Source organism: Ictidomys tridecemlineatus, chromosome 1 (genome assembly GCF_052094955.1).
Source record: "Ictidomys tridecemlineatus isolate mIctTri1 chromosome 1, mIctTri1.hap1, whole genome shotgun sequence".
NCBI classification, from domain to species: domain Eukaryota; kingdom Metazoa; phylum Chordata; class Mammalia; order Rodentia; family Sciuridae; genus Ictidomys; species Ictidomys tridecemlineatus.
The window spans coordinates 245,644,905-245,658,539 of record NC_135477.1 but is presented as its reverse complement, the minus strand read 5'-3'; the positions used below and the strand labels follow the sequence as shown (position 1 = coordinate 245,658,539).

General features: G+C 35.0%; 1 protein-coding gene across 3 annotated transcripts in view; it reads left to right on the top strand.

The window, feature by feature from the left end:
• The window catches only part of Lifr (LIF receptor subunit alpha), a 71,687-nt gene that overhangs the window by 43,595 nt on the left and 14,457 nt on the right, over positions 1-13,635 (top strand). For all 3 annotated transcript variants that reach the window (XM_078017724.1, XM_078017726.1, XM_078017733.1), the window contains 7 exons: positions 2,012-2,141; positions 2,494-2,663; positions 7,494-7,639; positions 8,807-8,969; positions 9,278-9,348; positions 10,660-10,873; positions 12,328-12,507. In XM_078017724.1, coding sequence (XP_077873850.1) covers positions 2,012-2,141; positions 2,494-2,663; positions 7,494-7,639; positions 8,807-8,969; positions 9,278-9,348; positions 10,660-10,873; positions 12,328-12,507 — 1,074 coding nt within the window. The remainder of the gene's footprint in view (positions 1-2,011; positions 2,142-2,493; positions 2,664-7,493; positions 7,640-8,806; positions 8,970-9,277; positions 9,349-10,659; positions 10,874-12,327; positions 12,508-13,635) is intronic.

Here is a 13,635-nt window from a genome sequence, read left to right as displayed (position 1 = left end):
GTGAAATGGATTGAGCAGATTTTATGATGATTCTTTAGGCTGCTTAGTGATATTTCTTTTACTCTTTTATGAATTTTGTGACAAATCACATTCGGATGCTGATGTAGAGTCCCAAGGGAACAGCAAGATTAGGTACATTTTTCAATTCATGGTGAGTCTTACTCTCTTTTTATCTTCCCAATAGTACATTTTGAAATTCCAGGGAAACTGAGGTTCTATTCAGATATAATTTTTATAAAATTATACTTTCTTTTCCAAGGGAACTTTAGGAATTACTTGCAACATTTCTCACGAATGATCTTGGTGTCTCGGTGAGAACCTTTGATAAATGCAGTGAAATTGCTTGATAAGAGAACAAAAAGTGAGCTGTACACTTAAAAGTATGAGTGAAAGGTTGAAACTTTAAAAAGATGAGAATATGTACTACTTTCCACTTTCCACTGGTGTTATTTCAGACAGCATTTTAATCTTTTACCTTAGTAAGCCCTTTTAGTTCATAATTTAACCTTCATTTATAACATCTGATGGTTGAAATATTGTTTGGTATTTGCCAGCTCAGAGCCAGTTGTAGCATTTCCCTCTGGGGTAGCCATGCAAAATCTACCAGAGCAGGTTTTGTTGTAAATTAGGGATAAAGATTTAGTTATTTTCTTCCCCCTATGGATTGCCTTTTAACCCAAATTTATTAAAAAGAAGTTTATAATCATCTTGTTAGAGTCCCCATGAACACACATAGACAATCAAAAACTGCTAGAATTTTTATTGGAATTACATTAAATATATAGATTAATTCAGGAGAATTTTAATTTTTACAACATTGAGTTTTCTAAATCATGAACATGGTATCTCTATATTTGTTGATTTATGTTAATGATATTAAATCTTATATCTTTTGCTAAATTTATTTCTATATGCTTGATGTATTCTGCTGTTACTAGAAGTAGCTTTGTTTTTAAGTTTTCATTTTATGTTTGCTGGTATATAAAAATACTTTTACCTAACTGCATTTGATTCTTTTATAAATTTACTCCTTCTGTCTTTCCTTCTGTTTCTTTTTAGTTACATTATTTGAATTTTTAGTATTTCAACTTAATATATATACTAAATAGTAGAATAGCATTTTAAATACATTCTAGATCTTTGGTGTGTGATTAAGTTGTTGAAAGTTTGACCTTACACTTAAAACAACTTTTGGAATAGACGGTCAGTATTCAATTGTTAAACTTTCAATAAACACTTATTAGTCCTCTTAATGTTAAAATGTCATCAAAGGACTTTATTCTTATATCTATGAAAAATATGTAAATTTTTCTAATTTAGGTTAAGAAACTAAAAAACTTTTAAAATTTTGTTTTTTTAAAAAATAAAATTATTTTACAGAATATTTTGAACAATAGGTACTTGTTTTTTAAAAACACTTTCACCTAAAGTGACAATAGGAAATAGCAGTTTCTGTCTGTTAGGTTAAAAACAATTATAGAAATATCCAATTCTGTAATACCTAATGTCAGACTATAGCATTTTCATTTATCACTGTAACATTCTCACAAAACAAGCAAAACTGCCTTTTTTCCTTTTCTAGTCCTGCCCCAGCAAAACCAGGAGAACAATTTTTATAACATGACTTAGGGTGACTTCTAATGTACTTAGTACTTCTTTTCAGTTCACAATATACAGATGATAACCGATGATAATTTAATTTTTCCTAACTTGTTGGATACATATTTCTTTGAGAATTTTGGTAAACTCTGAAATAGGATTTAAGAAAAAAATGATGATTTTGTTGGGAATTTCTGAATGAAGAGGCACTTTTTGGTTTACCTTAATCCATCATTTCTCATGTTACAGCAGGATGAAGATTCCTGTATTGTTCAGTTGTAAAATGAAAATAGTAAATTATTTATTTTTTAAGGAAATAGTGTACAATGTCATTAACATATTATAGAACATTACATTTTCAGCAAAAAATATATGTAATTTTATGTAATATTTTTTTTCCTCTTTCTGTTAGATCCACCTGATAGTCCCCAAAAACTGAACTGTGAGACACATGATTTAAAAGAGATTATATGTAGCTGGAATCCAGGAAGACCGACAGCGTTGGTGGGCCCTCGAAATACCAGTTACACTTTATTTGAAAGGTAATGGTAGGATGTCATCTGGTGGATGTGACATAGGGAAGTGTTCTATTTTATTCCTGTTGTGAGCAAGATATGAAACTGAATATGCCATATAAAATTGTATGTACTGTAAAAACTGTAGCATAACCACATATAGATTCAATGTCATGTCTCTTAAAGTCTAGATGGAAGGACCTCCAGATGTGATCAGTTTTTTCCTGGGTTATTTGGCCAATTATTTCCTATAGTATACACAGCTTCTCTGAGTGTATAATATATCCTTAATTAGAAAAATAAACTTTATGTAAAGAATAATTATTAGAAACTTGCTTATTCATTTTTTCCTGCAATATTTATCTCTTTTAATTTATAGTTTTTCAGGAAAATATGTTAAATTTAAAAGAGTTGAAGCACTTACAAATGAAAACTACCAGTTACTCTTCCAAATGCTTCCAAATCAAGAAATATATAATTTTACTCTGAATGCTCGCAATCCTCTGGGGCGATCGGCATCTTCAATATTAGTCAACATAACTGAAAGAGGTAAGCTGTGGCATCAACCAGTGTCTTAAAAATAATTAAGAAGTAGTGAAGTGCCTTGGGGTTAACAAAAATGCTTCTAGGGATTACCAATTATTTAGAGTTCCTCAATTTTACAATTTTATTTTAAGAGCTTTAAAATTAATAATTTCTCATTTTACACGTTATTGACTTTAAATATAAATTTGAATTAGTCATTTTAAATAGAACCTAGTTTTGTCTAAGAGTTCTTGATTTCTGAAAAGTTGTTTGCCCAATTTTTAAAAACTTTTATTTTAAAATAATTTTTGACTCCCAGGTTGTTGCAAAATTAATGATTTAGAACCTTCCGAAACTTTCCCCTGACTTTTCCTAGTGGTGGCATATTACATAACCAGTACAATATCTAAATCAGGAATTCAACACTAGTATAATACTCTTACGTAGACCACCGAACTAGACTACTCACCTTGTGCAGTTTTTATGTTATTTATTTATCTGTATGTGTCGGGGTCGGGGAATCTGTGGCAGTTTATCCCTGTAAAGCTTCAGGTAACCACCATCCCAGTGAAGATTCAGAACTGCTCTGACACTACAAAGACCTTTCATGTACACACACAAACACTTGGCATCCCTGTCCTTTACAACAGCTGTCTGTTCTTTATCTCAGTTTTGTCATTTTGAGAATGTTATAAAAGTGAAATAATACTGAGTGTAACCTTTTGAAGTTGGCTTTTTTTTTTTTTTTTAACTAAGGGTTAGAGTTAAATCCTGGACATTCATCCACATAGTTTTGTTATCAATAGTGATGGTTTCTGAATCTCTACCATCCCTATGAATAGATAGCTTAAAATAGACATAAATTATTGATGTTGGCATTCATTCCTAAGGTCACTCCATGTGCATTAGCTCCATGCCAGGTATATAATCTGCTGAGCAGGGCACAGAGACCTTCTTTTAGGGACTCACAGTCAGGGGAGAAAGGGCTTCAATCAAGTGCATTATCAGATAGCCTGGCTAGCGATGGGGACGATCCTGTTGCCTTATTTGCAAATATGAGTCAGATTTATTCACTATTTCTTCCTGTCACTTTTATTTCCTGATTCCTTCTATGATTGAAAGGCTACATTTTGGAGTTAAATGGTAGTATTTGTTTGCCTTTTGCCATTGCAACCTTATATCCCACATAATTCTTTCCCACCACTCATGTTGGCCTATATGTGATCATCACCATGATGTGTGAGGTTCTCACTGTGCCTTCATTTCTGCCAAAACTCCATCCTGAAAGGTTTTCTACATCTCTTCTGCCGGTTTTACTCAAACGCTCCATGTGAAGCTCACCTTATATCCTACCTTCTCTGTAAGCCTTCTCCTTCTGTTGTACATTTAAATCCCTGTGGCACCTGACTTTTGTACCATGCATCTAGGGCCTACCGTTTTTGCTCTTGTCAGTTTTTTTGTTTGTTTGTTTATCATCCTCCCATGATGTATATTAGAAATTCCTTAAAGGTAGAGACCTTACCAACTTTTAGTATCCTCAATACCAGCTGAAGAACCTTGAGTGTGCTTAGTGATTAAAAAAACATGTTGATATAATGTCAGCAGCAGAAGTGAAATTTATGCAGAAGTGAAAATTATGCAGAAGTGAAATTTATTACAAGCAATGAAATTGAAGATGCTGCCAAAAGCCTACCAAAAAAGAAAAGCCCACAGGACCAAATGGATTCTCAGTCAAGTGCTACCAGACCTTCAAAGAAGAATGAACACCAATCCTTTTCAAATTATTACAAGAAATAGAAAAGGAGGGAACTCTCCCAAACTCATTCTATGAAGTTAGTATCACCCTGACACCCAAACCAAAGACATAGCAAGGAAAGAAAACTTCAGACCAGTATCCCTAATAAACATAGATGCAAAAGTTCTTAAGAAATTCTAGCAAACCACATACAAAAACATATTAAAAAGATAGTGTACCATGACCAATTGGGTCTCATTCCAGGAGTGCAAAATTGGTTCAGCATATGGAAGTCAATAAATGTAATTCATCGAATCAATAGATTTAAAGACAAGAATCATATGATTATCTCAATAGATGCAGAAAAAGCATCTGACAAAATACAACACTCCTTTATGTTCAAAACATCAAAAAACAAAACAAAACAACAGCAAAGAAACAGGGATAGTAGGAATATACCTCAACATTCTAAAAACTATATATGCTAAACTAAAGGCCTTTAAAAACTAGAACAAGATAGGGATGCCCTCTTTCACCACTTCCATTCAACATAGTCCTTGAAATCCTTACCAGAACAATTAGGAGGGAAAAAAGGATTCAAATAGGAAAAGAAGAACTCAAACTATCCCTATTTGCTGGTGACATTAATCTATATATAGAAGACCTAAAAAAAACTCTACCAGAAAGCTTCTAGAACTTATAAATGAATTTATCAGTGTAGCAGGATACAAAATCAACACCCCATAAAACAGTAGCATTCCTATACACCAATCATGAATCCACTGAAAGAAAAATTAGTAAAATTATTCCATTCACAACAGCCTTAAAAAAAATACTTGGGAATCAGTCTAACAAAAGAGGTGAAAGACCTCTACAATGAAAACTACAGAACACTAAAGAAAGAAATTGAAGAAGACCTTAGAAGATGAAACCATCTCCCATGTTAGGCAGAATTTATATAATCAAAATGGATATACTCCCAAAAGTGTTACACAGATTTAATAACAACTCTTATAAAAATTCCAATAACATTCTTCATAGAAATAGAAAAAGCAGTCATGAAATTCATTTGGAAAAACAAAAGAGTTCTAGAATAACCAAAGCAGTCCTTAGTGAGAAAAGGGAATTAGGAGGTATCACAATACCTGACCTTAATTATATTACAGAACTACAGTAACAATGCAGCATGGTATTGGCACAAAAACAGACATGTAGACCAGAGATTCAGAATAGAAGACACAGAGACAAACCCACATAAATACAGTTATCCTAAACAAAAGATAAATAAGCAGGAGAAAAGATAGTCTTATCAACAAATGGTGCTGGGAAAACTGGAACTCATATGTAGCAGAATGAAATTGAACCCCTCTCTCTCACCCTGTACAAAACTCAACTCAAGGTGGATCAAGGACCTAGGCATTAGACCAGAGTCCTATGCCTAGCAGAAGAAAATGTAGGTCCAGCTCTCCATCATATCAGCTTAGAAACTGACTTCTCAACAAAACTGCTAAAGCACAAGAAGGAAAATCAAGGATCAATAAATGAGATGGTATCAAACTCAAAAGCTTCTTCATAGCAAAGGAAACAATCAAGAAATTGAAGAGAGCCTTCAAAATGGGAGGAAATCTTTACCATTTGTAATCATATAGAGCATTGATCTCCAGGATATACAAAGAACTCACAAAAACTGAACACTAAAACAAACAAACAAATATAAAAACCAAATATCCCGGTCAATGAATGGGCAAAAGAACTGAACAGACACTTCACAGAAAATGAAATACAGATGGTCAAAAAATATATGAAAAAATGTTCCATATCTGTAACAATTAGATAAATGCAAAGTTAAACTATACCAAGATTCCATCTCACTCCAGTCAGAATGGCAATTATCAAAAACACAAGTAACAATAAATGTTGGTGAGGAAGTGGGGAACAAAGTTTCACTCATACATTGTTGGTGGGAATACAAATTGGTGCAACCACTCTGGAAAGCAGTATGGAGATTCCTCAGGAAACTTTGAATGGAACCACTCTTTGACCCAGTTAGCACACTTCTCGGTTTATACCCAAAGGTTTTAAAATCAGCATACCAGAGTGAAACTGCCACATCAGTGTTTATAGCAGCTCAATTCACAATAGCCTAGGTGCTATTCAACAGATGAATAGATAAAGAAAATGTGGTGTATATACACAATGGAATATCTCTCAGCCTTAAAGAAGAATGAAATGATGGCATTTGTCAGTAAATGGATGGAACTAGAGACTACCATGCTAAGTGAAATATGCCAATCCCCAAAAACCAAAGGCCGAATGTCTTCTGATAGGTGGATACTGACACATGTAAGGTGGGAAGGGAAAGAAGAAGAGAAGTTCATTAGATTAGACTGAGGGGAATGAAGGGAAGGGAAAAGAACAGGAGAGACAGTAGAATGAATCAGACATAACTTTCCAGTGTACATGTATGAATATATGACCAGTGAAACTCCTCATCATGTACAACTGCAAGAATGGGATCCTGATTAGAATAAGTTATACTCTGTGTATGTGCAATATGTCAGAATATGCTTTACTGTCATGTATGTATAAAAAGAACAAATTTTTAAAAATAGGAAAATAGTATGCACAATCAGGCTGATGTAAACACTACCATTTCTCCTTTCCAAGTGTGTGCATTCTAGAAATGGTAATAAGTTACTGGACCTCAGGAGTTTATTTTGTTGTAAATTGTATGGAACATATTATTTGGATTTGATTTTGCATGATTGTTTTCACTTTTATTCTATTTTCTTTTAAACTTATCCCTGTCCCCATACTGGGCTTTGATCTCTTAAACTATTTAGATGGTATGTGGGCTAACTCAAGTCAGACATCTTTTGAGAAAAAAGAAAAAACAAACAAACAAAAAAATCCACTTTTTAAAAGCTAACATTTTTTTTTCTTCTTCAAAAAAGAAAGTAAGTAAGTTTGTGGATCCCACAGAATGCCGCGTAGAATATTGTTCTTCAGCACTAATGATACCTCCTGGATTTTTGTTTTCTTTGGTTCTTTGCATATTTGGAGATAGTAGTACATCTTTAAACAAATGTTTAAGAGAGTATTAAAATTTCTATTTACAGTTTCTCCCCATACTCCTACTTCATTCAAAGTGAAGGATATTAATTCAACAGCTGTTACACTTTTTTGGCATTTACCAGGCAACTTTGCAAAGATTAATCTGTTATGTGAAATTGAAATTAATAAAGCTAATTCAGCACAAGACTTGGTAAGTAAGATTTGTCTCCAAACATCCCTTTTGGTTATTCTGGGTAAAACACTTAGTATTTAAAGAAAAGTAAGTAAATTCATATGTGTAAGCACTCAGATTATCTATTACAGTTATTTTCTAAGAACCAAGAAAGACATTACATATCAGTATAATATTAATACTCTATTTAGTTCACAAAAGCAATTATAATGCTGGGTATTATAGAATGGTAAGTTTAGCTTTTCTGCTCAGAATGCTCCCAGGTCTAGTGTATAGCACCTGCCATGTATCTGGTGCTCAACGAGTTTGTGAGTGAATCATTAGTTTTTGTTGTAGACTTTAGTGTCGGTTAATGAACTAATTGGCACCAAAGAATAAAAGTGATTTTTTTAATTGAAAAGTAAAACAATGGGACCAAATCATAATTGGTAATTATAAGTCAAAACATGATTTTTCAGTACATGTTAAGTATTTAGATTGACTTTTCTATCTTGTAATTTGGGTTAAATTTAAAATGACTAATGTTATACTTAAATTCACTGGTTTCTAGAAATTCTGTCAAAACGACAAAATGTATTCTGAAAATCTTCCTTGTAATAAGTACAGAGGCTTTCTTGAGGCATGCAGATTCCAAAATTTGTTTAGAACTACTTCATTTAAATTTTACTGGTTTAGTTTAAATAAGTTGTTGCAGGACTATTTATAGGATGACTAGTGCCATAATAGAGGTCCTAAGTGACACAGAAACAGAGATGCATAAAAGTCAATGTCTGCTTCCAGGAAGCTTTCAAATACCTTCTGAATGATATTATTTAATCCTCAAGATCATCTCAGACTAGTGATTGCATGGTCACTAGTCGTTGACTCATTATCACAACTTGCATCTGCTACACAACTTAATTAACCATTATAACTTAGATCCAGTATTCAGATTTAAAAGACACCACAATATTTTATTGCTACAATGTAGCATAATTTTATTGACTTGACATTTCATGAGAATTAAAATGCTATAGTAGATTAACCCTATTTGGTATTATAATTGCAAACTGTTATGGCCTTTTTGAGTCAATATAGGTTATAAATGTAGGAGGTTTCTTACAAAAAAATCTGTGTATATGAGTACATAGATGCATTCATACACACGTGGCATATACATGTACCTGTTTATTTGTTTTCAAAAAGCGGAATGTCACAATCAAAGGAGTAGAAAATTCAAGTTATCTGGTTGCTGTGGACAAATTAAATCCATACACTATATATACCTTTCGGATTCGTTGTTCTGCTGAAACTTTCTGGAAATGGAGCAAATGGAGCAATGAGAAAAAACATTTGACCACAGAAGCCAGTAAGTTAATGAAGAGGCTTGTGACTGCTTATGATTTGGGGGAGATGGGAAGATGTGAGAGAGGCACCCAGGGACCACTCACAGACAACCTTAAGGGTGATTTGAACCTCCGAGGCCTTGTGTTTTATAGAAGTTGAGAATTTAGGTCTTCTGTTTCTTTTTCTAAGTAGATGCTACTGAACTGCCTCACATTATATTGAAATTTCCAAATATCCTACAAAGAAATGCAAGCACCACCACCTCAATTATATTATCCACTGATGTACACAAGGCCTCTTCAAACACTAAATTTTAAATCTTCTTCCTAGTTCCTTCAAAGGGACCAGATACTTGGAGAGAATGGAGTTCTGATGGAAAAAACCTAATAATCTATTGGAAGGTAAATATCTAATTTAAATAGCTTTATTGTGCTCCCATGTGTAACTTGCATATGATACTTGGCTGTCCAGGGGCCAAGACTTCCAAGATTGGCTAAGATGGCAGCATTGCTGAGATCTAACCTGGCTACTAAGACTCCCGGCTCCTCATTCACTCCTAATTCACCAGGATCCTTGTATTGAGGATCCTCTGTCTCGGTTCTGAGCTCTCTTGACTCTCATTTTATGAGGTCTGTGAAGAACCTAAGAATTTCTCCTTTGTTTTAGTCAGAAACTTATAGCCGTAAACCATAGAGTCCCAAGTGTGGGTTACATTTTTGTTTTATGAGCAGTGGACCCCAAACAGTGCCATATAAATTTGTGCAGTTGTTTCAGAAGCAGTTTGAACAATTGAAGTGAAGTGTGAAGTTCATTTCTTTTTTAAATCAACTTTTGGGAATCCATGTTGAAGAATTAATAAAATATGAAAAAGGAAAAAAATGAAAAAAATATGCTACAAAGACATTCAATAAAATGTTATTTTAGTATTGTGAAAAAGTGGGAACAACTTAAATTCCATTTGTTTAAGACATATTCAGATATTCTGGTGAAAATGGTACATGAAATATAAAGCCATTAAAATGTATGTAATTATTAATATAGAAAAGAAAAGTGAAAAAAGTATAAAATTGTGTAGTATGATTAGAATCATATTTAAGGGAACTTCTTTTCAGTTCATATGGCAGAATTGAAATTAAGATAAGTTACACCATTTAATAACATCATCACAAGTCATGCTGGGGTCATTAATTAAAAAAATAACAATAAATAAAACTCTACACCTAGAAAAATACCTTAAAAGAGAGATTAAAATACAAGAGTATCCAAAAGGTGGGAATGTAGGAGATTTTTTTCTTTGCATTTTTTATATATTTTCCAATTTTCTGTAGTGAACATGTACTACTTTAAAATGAGAAAATAGTGCATAATACCACAATTTTTAATGTTTTGTATAGAGCAGTGCCTCTGACACTTTAAAATTTTCCTTCTGAAATTGTGAAGATAAATATAGTTTTGTATTTACTCAATTTTTAAATTTCTGGGTGCTTGTAATACTTAGAATAGGGATGGATGGCTTTTGCTTCAGTATCACTTTTGCTGATATAGCCAGCTCTTAGTGGACTGGAAACCTGTTTTATGGTCGTGACCACTTTGTCTTTTCTAATGTGACTCTGTTATGTGATCACATCATCCACTTCAAACTTGACGACCTTGCCTCATTGCAGCTGCTTTTTGCAAGTATTTACTACCAATTTATTTTTCTGTTTTCTTAGCCTTTACCCATTAATGAAGCTAATGGAAAAATACTTTCCTATAATGTATCATGTTCATCAAATGAAGAAACACAATCCCTTTCTGAGATCCCTGATCCTCAACACAAAGCAGAAATACAACTTGATAAAAATGACTACATCATCAGTGTGGTGGCAAAAAATTCAGTTGGTTCATCTCCACCTTCTAAAATCGCTAGTATGGAAATCCCAAATGGTAAGTACTTAAGAAAACTTGGAGTATAAGAGCAGGAAAATAAAGTAAAAAATGTCTATGTTACTTGCTTCTATGTACTGACATATATCATGTATGGAGGAACAAGCAGATTAATGTCTAATATTCACTGAGAGCAGTCATTAGTATTGACTTGAAGCATTGTACACTTATAAAATTATTACTGTTTCCACTTTATCACATAATGTTAAGAATTATGGTTATGAATAGTACTCTCATTAAGAAATAATTTTAACTTTTTATTCAAGTACTGTTTTCAAATCTCTCTCCAAGATGACAGGAGCCTATTCTGTCAGCCAGGCTGTTTTACAAACTATCAGGCAGAAGAAGAATATTTGTTTTAATTGGTAATTTTGTTGATAAGAAAGTCTTCCTAAAGTCTAAATTAGATCTTTAATACAGGCTTTGGGGAAAGGAAAAAAAACAACAACAATTGTAGTGAAATTTAAAAATTATAAGTGTCTTCCTTTAAATTTTACAGATTACCAATGATTACTGTACTCCTCCTTAGCTTCTACCTGGACAGTTTTTTGAATCACGGTTTCAAATTACCACTCCACCTCTTTTTCCAATGAACCACTAAATCCTTAAATCAATTGAGAAATTACTTTTTTTCTCCTGTTACTGTGGGAAACTTCCCTCTCCCTTTGATTTCATTGCCCTGCACCCCCCCTGTCCCACTGGCCTCAGGCCCCACCCCTCATCTAGGCACAGATTTGGCAGAAGTCTAAACCAGGGCACCCACAGGGCCCCTAGTGCTATCCCTTGGGTCCCCGCCTCTGCCATGCATGCCTCAGTCTTCCAGGGGTCGCTGTGGAGGCTGGCTCAGCCACTGTCCCTTTCCAATCTTCACCACACCAGCACATTCCTCCTCCCCACCCTGCCCCTGGTCAGCCAGAGTCCCCTCAGCTCAGCTCTGGGATCAAAGCTTCCTGGAAAGGAGGACGAGGGGCCTTGCCACCCATTCTTTTCCTGATGTGTCCATTCTGCATACTGTGCTGAGGCTGCTCTCTGGGGCTCACATTGCATTCAGAGAGGTTAATTAGAATGGGGGTTAAACTGCCCCCTGGTGTCCTTCACCAGCCTCCTGCTTCTCTTCCTCATCTTGAGTGGCCATGCCACTTCCCCTCCGGTGCTCATCCCCATCGCATTCCCTCAGCCCCCTTCTCCTGACTCTGGATCTTCCAGCCCCAGTGCATCCCTGCTTAATCATTGGTGCTTTTTAACCTTTTCCAGCTGCAATGCTAATCTTTGTGTACAGGTAAGTGCTGTAAATGTTAAATAAATAGAATGAAGCAGCACTTCTAATCTTTATGCTTAACATTTATCTAGTGTGAGCACTGTTTTGTAATCTTGTGTACGCTGAAGTTTATTGTCATGAAGTAAGCTTTACAATATTGTTTTTAATGCCAGTAAAATATCATTCTTTGTTGAAGATGATCTCAAAGTAGAGCAGGCTGTTGGAATAGGAAAGAAGATTCTCCTCACCTGGCATCATGACCCCAATATGACTTGCGACTATGTTATTAAATGGTGTAACTCATCTCGGTCAGATCCCTGCCTTATGGACTGGAAAAAGATTCCTTCAAATAGCACCGAGACCATAATAGAATCTGGTAAGATGAATTAGTGTCTCTCAAAGTTCTTAAAAATATTTTTCAGAAGCAATACAAGAGACCAGGGCCAGTATGGCCAGCATTTTCCTTTTACCAGTGGGAAGATGGGAACTGGTTTAGCTCTTCTGGAATGTGGTTTGTAGCAGTATGGATGGATGTGAAAGGATTCTAACTCTGTGATCTGGTAATTACTTGTCTTGGAATTTATTCTAAGAAATAATTAGAGAACAACTCATTTGTATCTAACAATGTTCTCTACAACAGTATTTGTAATTATGAAAAATTGAAAACAACCCAAATAGCAGACAGTGTCTTTGGAGGTTGGTCCCCCTGTCCAGCCTCCATAGGACATCAGGGGGACAGTTTAACCCCCACTCAGTAAATATTGGTGACCACAGGCTTAACCTGCCTTGTCCTTTGGAACTGGAGTCCCTTCCTCATGTTCACGCCTGAGTGGCTGGTGAGCCGTGTAGTACTTTCCCCTGGGGATATGGAGCAGGCAGCTTGTCACTAGTGAGGCTCACTGGCCATCCCCTCCCCTGGCTCTCCCTCGAATGTTGGCAGTGCACATGAGAGCAAGTGGTGTGCAGGTCACTTTTCTCCTGGGAGTGCATTCTGTGGCTTCAGTGTTCTCCCTGTCAGGCTGTATGATTTTAGAGGTTGATCATCTCACTTTTGAATCTATAGACCACTGGTGTTCTGTGAGCACATAATTAAAGAATTAATTTATTAAGTATGTTAGAATAATTGTGTCCCAAACATTGAATGCAATTCTTACTCTACCATTTCTCCCCAAGCATTATCTTCCCTAATGAGCCCTAATTGCTCCTCAAGGCTCTGTTCAAACATCACTTCAGTGGCTTTTTCTGATCCTAGGCTCATTTGGTCCCTCACTTAAGGTCACACAGCATAGTATCTACAGTACAGAGCAACACACTTTATTATGGTTACCCTGTTCTGTGTCTTCCCACCACTGCCACCTTCTCCCACCAGGGACCTTGTTTTGTGCATTTTCATGCTGCTCACATTATGCACATTGCATTGGGATCCAGGCAGCATTTTAAATGTGATTTTAGGGTTGAAATTAAGATACCTCCCTTGTATGTGTGTGGAGTTAACTTACTTGGG